The sequence below is a fragment of the Solanum verrucosum genome, unplaced genomic scaffold, assembly GCF_900185275.1.
Source record: "Solanum verrucosum unplaced genomic scaffold, falcon-dt-bn FXZP01000177.1, whole genome shotgun sequence".
NCBI lineage: Eukaryota > Viridiplantae > Streptophyta > Magnoliopsida > Solanales > Solanaceae > Solanum > Solanum verrucosum.
Genome location: NW_026020401.1, coordinates 2,388,398 through 2,403,519, shown reverse-complemented (window position 1 = coordinate 2,403,519; position 15,122 = coordinate 2,388,398). Strand labels below are relative to the sequence as shown.

Sequence of the window (15,122 nt, the reverse complement as noted above, 5' to 3'; positions counted from 1 at the left end):
CTTTAGCTATAGTTTCCCACTGTTGCCGTCTTGTTTCAAAAGTTCTCCGATTTCTTTCATTCCATATCCCATATGTGATTTCTGCATAAATCATCTTGAACACCTGCGCCTCCTTAGATTTCCCTTTTCCGTTGTTGATAGTCCATTGTATGTGTTGCTCCCATGTAATAGCATTATACATTGGTCTGCTCATCCATCTTAGGATTCTATCCCACAATCTTCTCACATAAGTACATTGCACAAAGAGGTGTTCCCTCGATTCCTCCTGCAATTGGCATATGCAACATGTTTTCTCTACATTCAGACACCATTTGCTCAGTCTATCAGTTGTCAACATCTTTCCATGAAGTTGAATCCATGTTGTGAATTTTGATTTTGGTCTGGCAACATTCATATACATTAGACATTTCCATGGCACCTTAGGTTTACCTTGTAACATATTGTTGTAGAGCTGTCTTATCACACTTTTCTCTGGATTGATAGTAGGAAATTGAGAGATAACAATCCTTGCCTCCAATATTTTCCTAATCATCCAGCATGCCTACTTTGGTACTTGAATATTATCTCCTTGTTCTCCTTTTATGTAGTATGTATGTATCCATCGAATCCACAGCTTGTCAACTTTGTTCTCCACATCCCAATAGTTCTTAGCTATAACAGCCTTGTTCCAGATTCTCAGATTAGTTAGGTTCAGACCTCCCACATACTTGGGTGAGCATAGTGTTTCCCACGCCACTAGAGCTTTTTTGGTAATGGTATTGCTTCCTGACCAAAGATAGCTCCTACAATAAGCTTTGATCATTTCCATCACCTTAGTTGGCATCATAAACAGTTGTGCCCAATAAGCTTGTATTCCAGATATTACAGACTGAATGAGTTGTGCTCGACCAGCGTATGACAGCTTTCGAGCAGACCACGAAGATATCCTAGCAGTGATCCTTGTGATGAGAGGTTTCCATTACATGAAAGTGATTTTCTGAGTGGATAATGGAATTCAAAGATATTTGAAGGGAAACTCTCCACGACTAAATCCCAATCTAGTGAGGATTTGCACTTCCTCAGCTAGTGATACTCCCCCAAAGTACACAGAGCTTTTCCCTAAATTAGCAAGTAGCCCCGATGCCTTAGAGAATTCATTGAAACATTATTATATCATAGTGATTGATGCTAGGTCACCTCTCGAGAAAAGGAACAGGTCATCCGCAAAACACATGTGACTTATTCCTAGCTTCCCACACCTTGGATGGAATTTAAACTCTCTAGTATCCTTGAGGCTGTGTAATATTCGACTTAAGTACTCTATAGCAATTGCAAAAATGAAAGGTGATATTGGATCGCATTGTCTTAATCCTCTGGCAGCTTCAAAGGGATGAGTTGTTTCTCCATTAATCAATATAGAGTAGCTCACTGTTTTCACACATTCCATCACCCAATTGGTGAACCTTCTTGGAAATCCAAGTTCAGTCATTACTTGGTCGAGATGTATCCTTTCCAAATATTCATAGGCCTTTTGCAAATCTATTTTGATCATGCACCTGTAGATATGTGTTTCCTGTTATATCCCTTCACTAATTCATGTGCAAGAATGATGTTGTCTCATATCTTCCTCCCTGGTATGAAACCTACTTGTTCTTCACTGATTACAGTGGTCATTACCTTCTGTAGCCTTATAGCTAAGATCTTCGAAATAATTTTGTAAAGGACTGAGCAACAAGCTATGGGTCGATATTCTTTAATATTCGCAGGGTTAGAGTTTTTGGGCACCAGAGTTACAGTGGTACATTTTATAGCCTTATAGAGTATACTTGTATTGAAAAATTCCTCCACAGGTTCAATGACCTCATGTTTGATAAAGGGCGGGTCACAAACAAATTTAGAAGACTGTGATTGGTCCAAAGGGCGGGTCACAGACAAATTTCTTGGTTATAAAGATTTCGAGTTTGAGTCTCCTTGGGTATGGAGTTGCCTTTGTTAGGGAGTGTTTTACCTTCTAGTGTGGAACTTCCCCGTGCGAATTTAGATTTAATCGAATTTTAGTGGGTATGGTCAAGTTTCAATGTGGATATGAGATAGTGGGCATGAAAAACTTTTCTTAAAAAAAACAATGATCATTCCATCACGTAATTAAAATAACTATTGTTATGCTTAGCATTACTAATGCACGTTGACAACAAAGATAGTACGTGGTTATTGGTTAACCATACAACTACAAAGTCAGATTAAAATATGGTCTATTATATATCTTTGTTTGTAGGTTGAAAATAGTCGCCCCATAGTGTACTAATTTTAAAAAATGATTAAAAGTAAGCACTTTCGATCTCGTGAGATATTGCCAAACTTTTATTATTAAATTGAATTGTACTTGTGAAAAAAATTAAATTAATCAGAAAAAACACAATTTCATCAAAATCCTAAAAAAAGTTGTACCAGGCTTGAAAAAACAACCATAATAATTATATAAATAACATAAACCGCAAAAAATATACGTCCAAATGTGAGTTACCATTAAATAATTTTTATTTTTACAATTTTGATTAAGTTTAATAATCAGAATTTGAAAAATATCCGATGGAGATAACAAAAAAATGCCAACTTTTAATTTAACAAATAATAAAGGACCAAAACTACTCAAATAATATTATGAATCTATACTTTAATAAGGGATCATTTTTTGTCATTTTCTCAAAATATGAATCTCAAAACTGATTAGTCAACTTTGCTGGCCAACACAATCTCCAAAAATTGTATGGAATACTAATTAATCACACAAAAATATCTAAAATACACATAGCTGGAACATATTCTTCAAAAATCTACTTGACATCCAATGTTGCACTGTCATCCACTCATTTGTCATAAAAATTCCAATTTCTTCTAGAATTGTGCCATCAAATTTCAAAATTCCTTATTTTCTTCCTTTTCCACTAAGAAATTTAAAATTCCCACCCCCTCCCTCATCCCAAAAAAAATCGAAGAATAATTCTTTTTTAAATGGACAAAAAAGAAAGACAAGTCACAAGTCAAACAAATGGAAATAGAAAAAGTATTAAAAATGGTCCTTTTACTACTTTTTGGCCCCAGAACACTAATAATAAGTACTTTTTCTTTTTATGTGAGGTAGTTCAACTTGCATAAAATTTAAGAAAGAAAGGAGTATTTTTAAAACTTGTTATCTAAAATAAATGATAAAAATTTGTGTGATCGTAAATCATTTCATTAAGGATAAAATAAATATTTTATAATTAAATTGTTAATTAATATAGAAATATGTCATTCTTTTCTGAAACTGATTAAAAGGAGAAGTAAGTCACATAAATCGAGATACAGGAGAGTAACAAATAACAGAAGTTATTTTGTACTACATCAGAAGCATAGATTCCAAGCTAGAAATTATACAAAGGATCGAAAATGGTACAAGAGAAAACAAAAATGCCATTAATAGGTAAACCAATCCAATAATTTCGACGTACTCGATTGGAATTACTAATCTGAAGATGTCTGGCTAGTTTTTCTTCAGGCTTTCTGCAGAGAATCATATGCATAGGACTAAAAATCCCTTTATCGCCACCTCTAGCCAAATAATCAGCTGTCTCAACCAACATCTTGTGCACATCTACTGTACCCTTAGGTGCAATTCCAAGCCAAGAAAGCACTGTAACCACAATATGATTTCTCCAATACGCAATTTTCCCCATCTGCAGCCTCGTCCACCATGGGTTCGATGGTGGCTTAGCTAAATCTTTCTCATCAACAACTTCAAATCCCACTTTCTTAGCAACCTGAAATATATCACTATATTTTCTCAATCCAGGCAAGGCATCGCCCCTTTCAATACCATGAATAATCTCCACATGTTCGGGATCATCCGAATTGAACAATTCAGTTGTAACCCATTCATACGAAACGTACAGAGATCCGGGTTTTAATACCCTGTATATCTCTCTGTACACTTCTTCGAGTTTTGGTGCATGACATGTTGCTTCAATTGAATAAACTCCATCAAAACTGTCGTCATCAAAAGGCATTTCTAGAAAATTCCCACACACAACTTCACATAATGAGTCAAGTCCCGCTTTCTTATTGTGGAGTCGAGCCCTATTTACTTGATACTCGTTAATGGTGATACCAACAATATTAGCACCTGAATGAGCTGCGATGGCCCGCATAGGTCCGCCAACCCCGCAGCCCGCATCTAGAATTCGGGCTCCAGGCTTTACACCTAACAGATCCACAGCCCTCTCTTCGTGAATGCGCGTGCATTCACGATCAGATTTTCCAGGGATAGAAGGGGAAAAATGAAAAGATTGACCCCATCCCCATTCGTAAATATCAGTAACGAGATTGTAGAAAGTGTCTACAAAATCAGGGACATTTTCGGTAGTTTCGATTTCTTTAGGACGACGGAAGAAAGACCAGTATTGTTTGTATTTGTCTTGAACGTTCTCTTTGGCGATAGAACCACCGGAGAGTTCGACAGCGCGTTTGCCCTTTTGCTCGGCGGAGCCAAGAATGCATACGAACCAGTAGAGGCTAACGGCGATAAGAGAAGCCGTGGCGAAGAGAGCTAGAGAATCCATAGAGAAAAAAGATGGAGTATTTTGAGGAAGTGTGAGTCGAAAAGCAGCCTATTTATCAAAGAAGGAAAGTGGCTTTCGACTGTGACTGCACAAATAATTTGAGATATTAGGTAGTTTTTAGATTATTTATTCTATCATTGATATTATAGTTATGAGATAAGTCATTCATATTATATGATACAATAACTTATTCCGAAATAATTAATTTCGGAATAACTTATTCCCGACCAATAAGGATGGTTAGTGGGATTCACGTAACGAAGCCTCCAGACCAGTTATTTGGTGTCAGGTGTACAGTTTGGAAAAAGAAGACTACGTATATAATTGGAATATATTGGAGTTTTGAGTTTATGGAAAATTCTTCAAGTTGGAATACTAAAATAGTTTGTGAAAATTGGAAACTAAACATAAAACAACAATAATGTGACCATTGTAATCTCGAAAATCCACAAACTAGCCAAACTTGAAAATATTTGAGTACAAGATTTACATAGTCTAATAAAATTTCATGATCAAACATATTTTTGAAGGTAAATTTTTAAAATTTATGATCAAACGCTAGCTTGAAATATAAATTATTTTCCTTTTTTAAAGAATGGCTTTTGCATATATGTGTTGTAGGTGTGCATCACATCCATGTAAAAAATAGGCTTAAGTCATTGACGATCCCTTAAAGTTATTTGCATATTTCACTTAGATACCTCAACAAACCTTTTTTCCTATTAGACACTCCGGTCTTCAAAAATAAATACCTATCAAACATTTTTCTGACACATAATCAAAAGAGGAAGTGTGTGTAATACACATGCACATGATGTGGCAAAATAACAAATCAGAGAAAGACACGTGGCATTTTAATTTAGAATAATTATAAAAATAAATTTTGAATATAAACAAATCTAAAGAAAATCATTTCAACTTAAAAAAGAAAAGAAAAGAAATTGTACACCCTCAACACCCCCCGACCCCCCAACGCAGCCCTCCCTTTCTTCTTTTTCCCTAATAGCAACCCTTGTCCACCATGGTTAATTCTCAATATAGAAAAATGGAGGTTTTAATATATATATTAAGTATGAATTTACTATTTTTATTTCTCTCTATTCCTTTTTTCTTATTTCCATTTACATTGATAGTATTTTCTTGAAAGATCTGGTCTTTCTTTTTTTTATTGTGATTTCAATTTTTTTCTTTTTTCCTTTTTTGTTTATGTTCAGTGTGGGTCAGGGGAGATGAGGAGGAAGAGAGAAAATATTTAAATAATGGTCTTCATTTGTTCCGGCAAAGAAGATGTGAATGATGGTCTCCATTTTTCCGGCAAAAAAAGATGTAGATGATGATATCCATTTTTCGATAAAAAACTGTGATGATGATCTCCTTTTTTCCGACAAAAAATGATGGGTTATTTCTACATCTGAAAAATTAATAGTATAGTGATAAGAAGATTAAAAAAAATGGCAGTGTATTCTTGTGAAGAAATAGTGCAGCAAGATCTTATGGTGAAAGAGAAAGAAAGATAAAAAGATTTTTATTTTTTAAAAAATAATGGAAAATTTTGAAAAAACAAAGGAAAAACGTTAATTTATTTATTTCACGCGCCCAACAAGGTGTGCATTACACTTTTTGTGTCACATTTGCATAAAGTGTCTAAGTGGTTCAAATTCGAGAGGGTATAGGTGTTCAATAGGTACAAGTTCTAGTTGAGGTATCTAAGTGAATTATGCAGACAATTTCAAGGGGCTAGACATGACTTAAACCTAGGCCTATCTTTTTTTTTGGCTTAAGTCATCCATGACCTCTTAAAGTTGTCCGCATAATTTACTTAGACACCTCAACTAAGGCTAGTACCTATTAGGCACTTTAATATTAACAAATATATATCTATTAGACACAAAATGACAATCAATACATAAAACCCTATGCGTGTAACTCACACTCCGTAACTTAAAATAGTTACGAATGAAGTTATGACACCTGGCCCATGTCCTATTGCCCAATCTAACTATAAAAAAATATTTTGTAATTTTGAAAGAATAAAAAATAAGTATTGTTTTCAACCCTAAATAATTCAACCTCACCTACTAAATCTTTTGCCCGTTCTTAAGGACTTATGTTTTTGGTGAACACAATAATTTATTTTTAACTATCCATTAATTTATCAACTATACTTTCTCCATTCACTTTTAAATATTCAGTTTGAAAAATTTTAAAAATAATTTATCATTTTGTTATTAATTATAATTATTTACAAAATTTAAATTTAGTATCTGTAAGTTTCTATGGCCCACATAATTAATTTATTTTTGGTTTAATATAATTAAATAAGTTAAATTCTAAACCTGTATGGGGAAGTTACCTAGTGGGATTAAATCTATTCGTGAATAATTCGTAGCTTAGCAAAATGATATTTGAGATGCCTATGAAAAATAAATCAATGTGAATCATTTTGAAATTAACAGCGATAAGAAATCGAGAATACTCAAATTAATTCTATGAAATTTTAAAATATCATTGTCAATAAACTTAATTAACTTACATTTTAATTTGTGTGGTGATATCGGTTCAAAGTGGCTAGAAATATAGATGAACAGAGTCTGACGAACTTTCTTAACTTCAATGCCTGAAAATCTTCTTTCTTATTGCAAAATCAAATTTAATTAGTAGATTCAGATTACATAAAGAATGAAAATAAATGAAATAACAAAGTTAAAAAAAAAAACAGAGAGTATGGACGAAGAAGACGATGGCAGAAAAAGGGGGTGGGGTTGATTTCTTGGGTTTACCAAGAAATTAATTTTAAATAAAAAAACTGATTTTAATTATTTTAATGTCAAATGTCAATAAAATAAAAAAAGGTACAAGTTCTTAGAAAATAAATAAAAATAAAATGATATTTGAAACCTGTTCACGTGCCTAATGTCAAGTAAGGTACACTTAAATTGTCACATCAGCGTTTTGTGTTTAATAGGTATATGTTTTGAAAAATTTAAGTGTTTAATAGGTACAAGTTCTAGTGGAGGTGTCTAAGTGAATTATGGGGATAACTTTAAGGGGTCGTCGATAACTTAAAATATATACTTACAACACATGAATATATATATTTAAACAATATTGTGTTTGAATTATAAAATTAAGTTCAAAAATTAAATAGAAAGTTACTAAAAATGTTGATCGTGGTAAATAGTTTGGTGCTTCTTGGGTCTGAAATGCTGAGTTAAATACATGAAATTAACTGTTGAGAAAAATTTCATGTGACTAAGAAAATTAATTTACATAGAGAAAAATAAGTATGACTTGTTCAATATGAGAAATAAGCACTTTTTGGTATATAGTCAGAAGCAAAAAGTGACTTTGTATTCAAATTTAAATGAATACAACATAATTGAAGAGGAACAGAGTATATTTGATCGATTTTGCGTTTTTGTATTCGAATTTGCTTGGCTTTCGATTTTGTAACAACCAGAGTGTAATTTGCAACAAAAAGATTTTTAGGGAGTGATTTCAGCTAATTTACTATAACAGAAAAGATCAGTTCCTTGTTTCAAGCAATTAGTTAGTTTGTATTTGTATTTTTTTCTCCGCAAAAAAGTACAACAAATACAATGTGTAGCAAATCAAAGTGTAACTGCAAATTGTAATCAAGGTATGTTATCTACATATATAATAAAGCTAGATATAAACAAGGTGATGTGACACCGACCACCATTCATATATATCTTTTTTCTCCTTTTTTTAAAATTTTTTTCCATTAAACAATTATACATTTAATAATTAAATAAATTATCATATTTACTATATCTAATAATGCTTCATGAGTTACAAAAAAAAAACTTTATCTATTTGCATTCTCTACATAAATATCATGTCTTCTCAACTTTCTTTTACCTAATTTTTCATGATTAATCAATCTATAAATAACAATCCTCCAACTATGGACAAATTAATTAATAGTATGTATAAGAGAAGCCCAAAGAACGCCATAAAAATATATATATAAAAAGAAATGATTTTCATTTTCCCAGGGAGGTTTTTGGTTATAAAATATCGTCCAATTTAAGTAAATAAGAATAACAAATATTGTTTTCAATTAAATACTTAATTTTCTTTCTATGAATCTAGAAAACTTTTGTTATTTTTCGTTACATGAAAGTCTTTATACTTAATTTGTGCGCAAGAGGAAATTTTTTCACTTGAATGTTAAAAAGAACGTCAATCAAGACGATTCTAATGAAAAAATTACATTTGTAATCCGTTTATTTAATATAATATAATAGTAATATTTTTATGACTGCGCAAAGCGCGGCTATGTTTACTAATAAGAGAATAAACATTCTGAACTCCATAAAGCCAAATCTAATACTCAACAAATATATGAAGAGTTGTAGTTTTTTTACACTTTTTAAGTCAAAGTTCATCAACTTCTTCAAATATATTCATTAAGAAATGGATTAAAACTAACTTCAAAAGCTAGCTCATGATGTACGAAATGTAGAGGATCGTTCAAACAATGTAGAACACTTAACAAAAATCAATTATCATTTTGTTGATATTGTCAAAAACTATTTACAGAAAGTGTAGGTGGCTCACCCACCAAATATGTGCATAAACCTCTACACAACTAGTTTCCTTCTTTTCAATCACACCGGAAACTCTACTATAATAAGGACGACAAATGAGAATAATGGAGGAAAGTAGCCTGAAAGAGATGAGAAACTAGAACGTAGAACGGAGATGGGGATAATATACTGAGTCTAAGCTATAATAAATACGCATAGAACTCTTCTTTCTAACACACAGTCCTTTTTAACTAGTAGCTTAATTGGGCACAGGGGCGAATTTATGTACTAATTTTGGGTCACCCGAACCCGTGGTATCCGACTAAACTCGATATATTACTTCTATAATTATTAAAGAATATATTAAATTAAAACTTGTTGAACCCGTTCTCAAAATGGTTGGATGGTTCACTGGTACCACTGCAAAATTTCAACTCACAGGTCGCAGGTTCACTCCCAGGCAGCCCCAATTCGCTGCAATTTATTTTTTTTAACTAAAAACACATTTTTCATTAAAAAAAAAAAAAAGAAAAAAAAAAGCTAAATTCGGAAAGTTCTAATAGTCAAAGACTTCAAAAGTTTCCTTTCCACACACTTTTCAAGTTCCAAATTCCAACAATATTTTTCTTCTCTCTTCAAATTTGTTTTCTATTTTCCACACAAAGAAGAACTTCAAGTCAAGAATTTAGAGCATTCTCCTCAATGAAGCTCATCAAAAATGATCTACGTAATAGCATTGGTGAAGAATTTTTGAATGGATGTTTAGTTTGTAAGATAGAGCGGAAGATATTTGAAAATGTAAGTAATGATGCTATTATAGATCGTTTTCAAAATATGAAGTCTCGTCGAGTACAATTGTAAATTGATGATATTTTTTGTGGTAATGTAATTTTTATGTATTGCTCGCTTAGTTATTGTTATTATAAAAATTTTTTATCTTATCTTTAAAGCAATGGTGCACCCGTTTTCTTAAAATCCTGGATTCGCCTCTGATTGGGCATGTATTTCAAATAAAACTATCTAATATTTTACTCGACCCAATAATTTCAACTGAATCAGTCTCCACCAATTCTAGCTCATAGGCCCTTATAGTCTAGCTTGGTTCACAACAATACTCCCGACCTTGATAAGAACCTTGTCCTCAAGTTTCGACTCAAAATATGAAAAAGAGTTGAGAATATCAATCCACTGAGTGAGACCAGTCCAACTGGCGCTAGCTCTATCATGTATCCATTGTGTAGAATAATATTCACCCAAGATGAGCTCTACGTCAGAGCCTTCTATATTATATGTAATGTTATATAGAGTACAATGTATTACTAGGACTCTGATAAGAGTACAAGCTTATGTAAATAAGGACTCTTAGAGTACTAAGTGTAAGACTAAAAAGATTCAACCTATTTTATATGCATTAATACACCCCCTCAATCTGGACTGGCCGAAGTATGGACAGATTGTCTCGTAGAAAATAAAAGCGAGATGAAGGCAGGCCCTTTGTGAAAGATATCAGCTAACTGCAATTGTGTCGGAACATATTGAACTATAAGATCCCCTTGTGCAATCTTGTCACGAACAAAATGAAAATCAACAACAATATGTTTCGAGCGATCATGAAAAACTGGATTGCGGGTCATGTAAGTGGAGTTGATATTATCACACAATACACGAATTGGTTCACGAAAAAAGATACCAAGCTTACAAAGGATGTGACAAATCCAACAAGTCTCAGTAATAGTGTATGCAACAGCCCGATACCCAGCCTCTGTAGATGATTTTGAAACTGTTAGTTGCTTCTTCGCATGCCAAGAGATAAGATTAGATCCTAGGAACATAGCACAACCAGAAGTAGAACGACGACTATCAGGACAACCAACCCAATCAACATCAAAGTAAGCAATAACCATGGAAGTCGGTGATGAGGCACGTAAAGTCAGACCATAAGTCAGAGTACCCTTCAAATACCTGAAAATACAGTTGATACAATGCATGTGAGTAACATGCATAAATTGAGAGACAACATTTACGGCAAAGAAAATATTTGGACGTGTCATAGTTAAATATTGAAGAGCACCAACCATGCTCCTATATTCACTAGGATCTGAAAGTAACTCGCCGTCCAATAGAGAGATAGAAGTGCGAGAAGCAAGAGGGGTACATATAGGTTTGCATGTGTGCATGTGAAATTTAAGCAATAAATCAGAAATGTACTTTTGTTGAGACAAGTGAAGACCATGAGATGAACGAACCACTTGAATACCAAGAAAATAATGAAGATTGCCTAAATCCTTCATTGCAAATTGATAAGATAAACGAGATATGAATTGATCAAGAAGACCATTAAGACTACCTGTGAGAATAATATCATCGACATAGAGGGAGAGAATAAGGATATGAGAAGAAAAACGATATATAAACATTGAACTATCAGATTTGCTGCAAATAAAACTATGAGAAATAAGAAATGAACTGAAGCGATGAAACCAAGTCCGATGATGAGCTTATTTCAAGCCATAGATGACTTTGGTTAGCTTGCAAACATGAGTAGGATAGTCATGATGAATGAAACCTGGAGGATGCTTCATGTAGACCTCCTTAATTAGTAAGGACACCGTGCAAAAATGCATTTTTAACATCCAACTGGAGAATCTGCCAAGAAAAGGAGACAACAAGGGAAAGAATAATTCTCACAATTGTTGCACAGACAACAAGGCTAAAAGTCTCATGATAATCAATGTCAGGTTTTTGACGAAAGCCTTGTGCTACAAGACGAGCCTTATACCACGCAATAGATCCATTTGAATTATATTTTATGTAATATACCCATTTAGAACCAACTAAGTTCATATTCGAAATACACAGAACAAGGACCCACATTTTTTTCTCCAAAAGGGCATTAAATTCATCTGTCATTGCTTGTTACCACTTTGGATTTTTCACACTTTTGAGACACATATTCTTCAATTATGATTTTACGCTTAACTATATTTTTATCTTTAGATGTAATATTCAAAAAAAATAGTTGATTTGTATTTTTTTAAAGTTATTTTTGCTTTTCTACATATGCATGAGCATACAATATTTGATTATTATGATAGAGAATGAATAAGTCGCTCATTACACCAAACATGGTGAAGTGATGCAATGCTATTGGAGTTTGTTTCAATTGGAGATGCTTTGCTATTTGCACTATAAGTGGATGTATAATGCACTTTATTTCTGCTTAGTATTTACATTGGTCTACTTCTTTTGTTTGGATATGCGGTTCAAGCATGTATCTATGCCGATATCAATTTTATATAACATCTAAATTGTAATTAGCTTTGTATGGCTTCTCGATTTTCATAATCTTTACAAACTTAAATTCATGTTAGTCTAATATAATATTATATATAATAAAAATTAATTTTATGGACTCGTGGGTGAATGCAAGAAAGAAAAATTATACAACAAAGTTGTGACTCGTGAAATAGAACTAGAAGCCCTTGGTATTTGTACAAAAATTTGTATTGTTATTTGTACAAAAACCTCTATCAAGACTAACAACCTTAGAAAATGTTGAATTTAAAGTAATATATTAACATAGACTAAAACATAAATCTAAAGAAAAATTATATAATGAAGCAGTGAAAACTCGTAAAATAGAACTACAAGCCCTTTGTATTGTGCATTTGTACAAAAACCTTTGCCAAGACTAACAGTCTTAGAAAATATTGAATCTATAGTAAATATATTAACATATACTAAAACTTAAATCCTTACGCAAGGTGAAGCTATAGAGCACATGTTACGATTTAGCCCAAATCTAATTAATTTATGTCCAAAATATTTGTTAGGTACTAATAAGGAGTATAAAATAACAAATAAAACTATTAAAACTTAGTAAAAATTAGACGGGCTGAGTTATGATCCATTACTAATCCGTTATCGAACCCGTTTTGACCCAACTCATTAGATCTTAACTTGTTTATTGTCTTGATTCATTTTAACTCGTTCAAATTTAATCAAATCCGTCCAATTGACATGCTCCACCAACGCAACTGCCCGTACAGTTAAAATTGGAGTATCATAGTGATAGGAAGATAGTACTAGTTGATTGATTAATTCCTAAATCTCTTGAGATGATTGGAAGTATCCTACTTCCGACGCCGGCACAACTGTTAAGTCACCGGCTAAGCCTCTGGAACCGCCGTCCACGGCCAGATCCTTGGTGCTCATTGAGCAAACAAGGCCACCGCTTTCTCTCCACCCTTATCGCCACCGACTCCGACGATATCTCCGCTACCCGCCACTTACTTCGCAAATTCGTTGGCTCATCTTCCAAACACGTCGCTCTCAGTACTCTATCTCACCTTGTATCTCCTACTACTACCTCTCATTATCGCCTCTGTTCTCTTGCCCTCCCCGTACGTCTCTCTCTTATCGTGTATTTCAGTTTGTCCTCGATTCACTGTGACGCAGAATGTTTATTTGCAGTTATGTTTTTCATTTTTTCCTACTAACTGATCACCGCTAAGTATGACTCAATGCGAAGCAAATTGTTTGTTTTCAGCTGTATCATTATGTGTTTTCAATTTTGTCATACTTGTTTTCGATAAGTTTGATTAAATGCAAAGCAAAATGCTTTCTGCAGTTGTATTTGGAAATCAGTGAAGCGTCATGGTTTGATTGGAACTCGAAACTAGTGGCAGACTTGGTTGCATTGCTTTACAAGCTAGAGAGATTTGATGAAGCTGAAACCCTAGTTACTGAAACGGTATCTAAATTGGGAAGCCGAGAACGAGATTTGTGCAGTTTCTACTCTCAATTAATCCATTCACAATCTAAGCACAATTCGGAGAGAGGAGTTTTGGATTTTTGTACAAAACTGAAGCTTGTTCTCTTGCGTTCCTCGTCTGTTTATTTGAAGCAACGAGGGTATGCCTCAATGGTTGAAGGATTTTGTCTTATTGGATTACCGCGTAAAGCTGAGGAATTGATGGAAGAGATGAAGGAATTAGGACTGAAATTGTCAAAGTTTGAATTTAGGTCTCTAGTTTATTCATATGGGAAATCTGGATACTTAAGAGATATGAAAAGGATTGTAGTTGAAATGGAGAGTATGGGATTTCAATTAGATACAGTTAGCTCAAATATGGTGCTTAATTCATTTGGATCTCACAATGAGTTGTCAGAAGTGGTTTCGTCGCTCCAAAAAATTGAAGCTTCAGGTGTTCTGTTTTCTATTAGAACTTACAATTCAGTTTTGAATTCCTGCCCAACAATTAGTCTATTACTGCAAGATCTGAAGAGTGTCCCTCTTTCTTTGGAAGAGTTAATGGGCAATCTGGATGAGAATGAAGCGGTTTTGGTTAATATATTGGTTGGATCCTCGGTTTTGGAGGAGACAATGCAGTGGAAGCCTTCAGAGTTGAAGTTGGACTTGCATGGGATGCATTTGACCTCTGCTTATGTGATCATATTACAATGGTTTCATCAGCTTCAATGCAAGTTTCTTGCTGAAAATCGTGTTCTTCCAGGTGAAATCATAGTGGTGTGTGGAGCAGGAAAACACAGTGTTGTTAGAGGAGAATCCCCTGTGAAACGGTTGATCAAGGAAATACTACTGCGGATTGGATGTCCACTCAGGCTTGATAGGAAGAACGTTGGATGTTTCATTGCTAAGGGAAAAAGTTTCATGGAGTGGTTATCAAATTATAATGCCACTATACATGAAAGGATATCATGACAGTCACAAGTCCTAGATGTTAAATACATTAAGATGATATCACGAAAGACCGCAAGAAGAAGCTGAATTTGATTGATCCTTATCATACCAGTTGGTTATGATTGAGTAGAAACACGATTATCTGATATCCTCAAACATGCACTTTTCTGTTACAATAGCGAGACAGCTGATAAGAGAAAGGTAAATCATCATTAATTGTTGAAGCATGTCACTTTTTGTTGAACAATTATCGTCAGCTATTGAAGCATCTAAAATTTTGCTGAATAC

General features: G+C 33.6%; 3 protein-coding genes across 3 annotated transcripts; 1 reads left to right on the top strand and 2 right to left on the bottom strand.

Annotated features, from left to right (window-relative positions):
- Window positions 1-3,383: 3,383 nt before the first annotated feature.
- LOC125839921 (24-methylenesterol C-methyltransferase 2-like) lies at window positions 3,384-4,594 on the bottom strand. The gene has a single exon (XM_049518889.1). It carries the CDS (start codon window positions 4,575-4,577, stop codon window positions 3,384-3,386), a length of 1,194 nt encoding a protein of 397 aa, XP_049374846.1. The 5' UTR covers window positions 4,578-4,594.
- A 5,960-nt stretch (window positions 4,595-10,554) lies between these two features.
- On the bottom strand, window positions 10,555-12,040 carry LOC125839920 (uncharacterized mitochondrial protein AtMg00810-like). Its single transcript, XM_049518888.1, has 2 exons — window positions 11,740-12,040; window positions 10,555-11,477 (listed from the first exon to the last, which is right to left on the bottom strand). Exons 1-2 carry the CDS (start codon window positions 12,038-12,040, stop codon window positions 10,555-10,557), a joined length of 1,224 nt encoding a protein of 407 aa, XP_049374845.1.
- A 1,137-nt stretch (window positions 12,041-13,177) lies between these two features.
- On the top strand, window positions 13,178-15,119 carry LOC125840007 (pentatricopeptide repeat-containing protein At2g17033). The gene is made up of 2 exons (XM_049518987.1): window positions 13,178-13,533; window positions 13,761-15,119. Exons 1-2 carry the CDS (start codon window positions 13,249-13,251, stop codon window positions 14,853-14,855), a joined length of 1,380 nt encoding a protein of 459 aa, XP_049374944.1. The 5' UTR covers window positions 13,178-13,248; the 3' UTR covers window positions 14,856-15,119.
- Window positions 15,120-15,122: the final 3 nt, after the last annotated feature.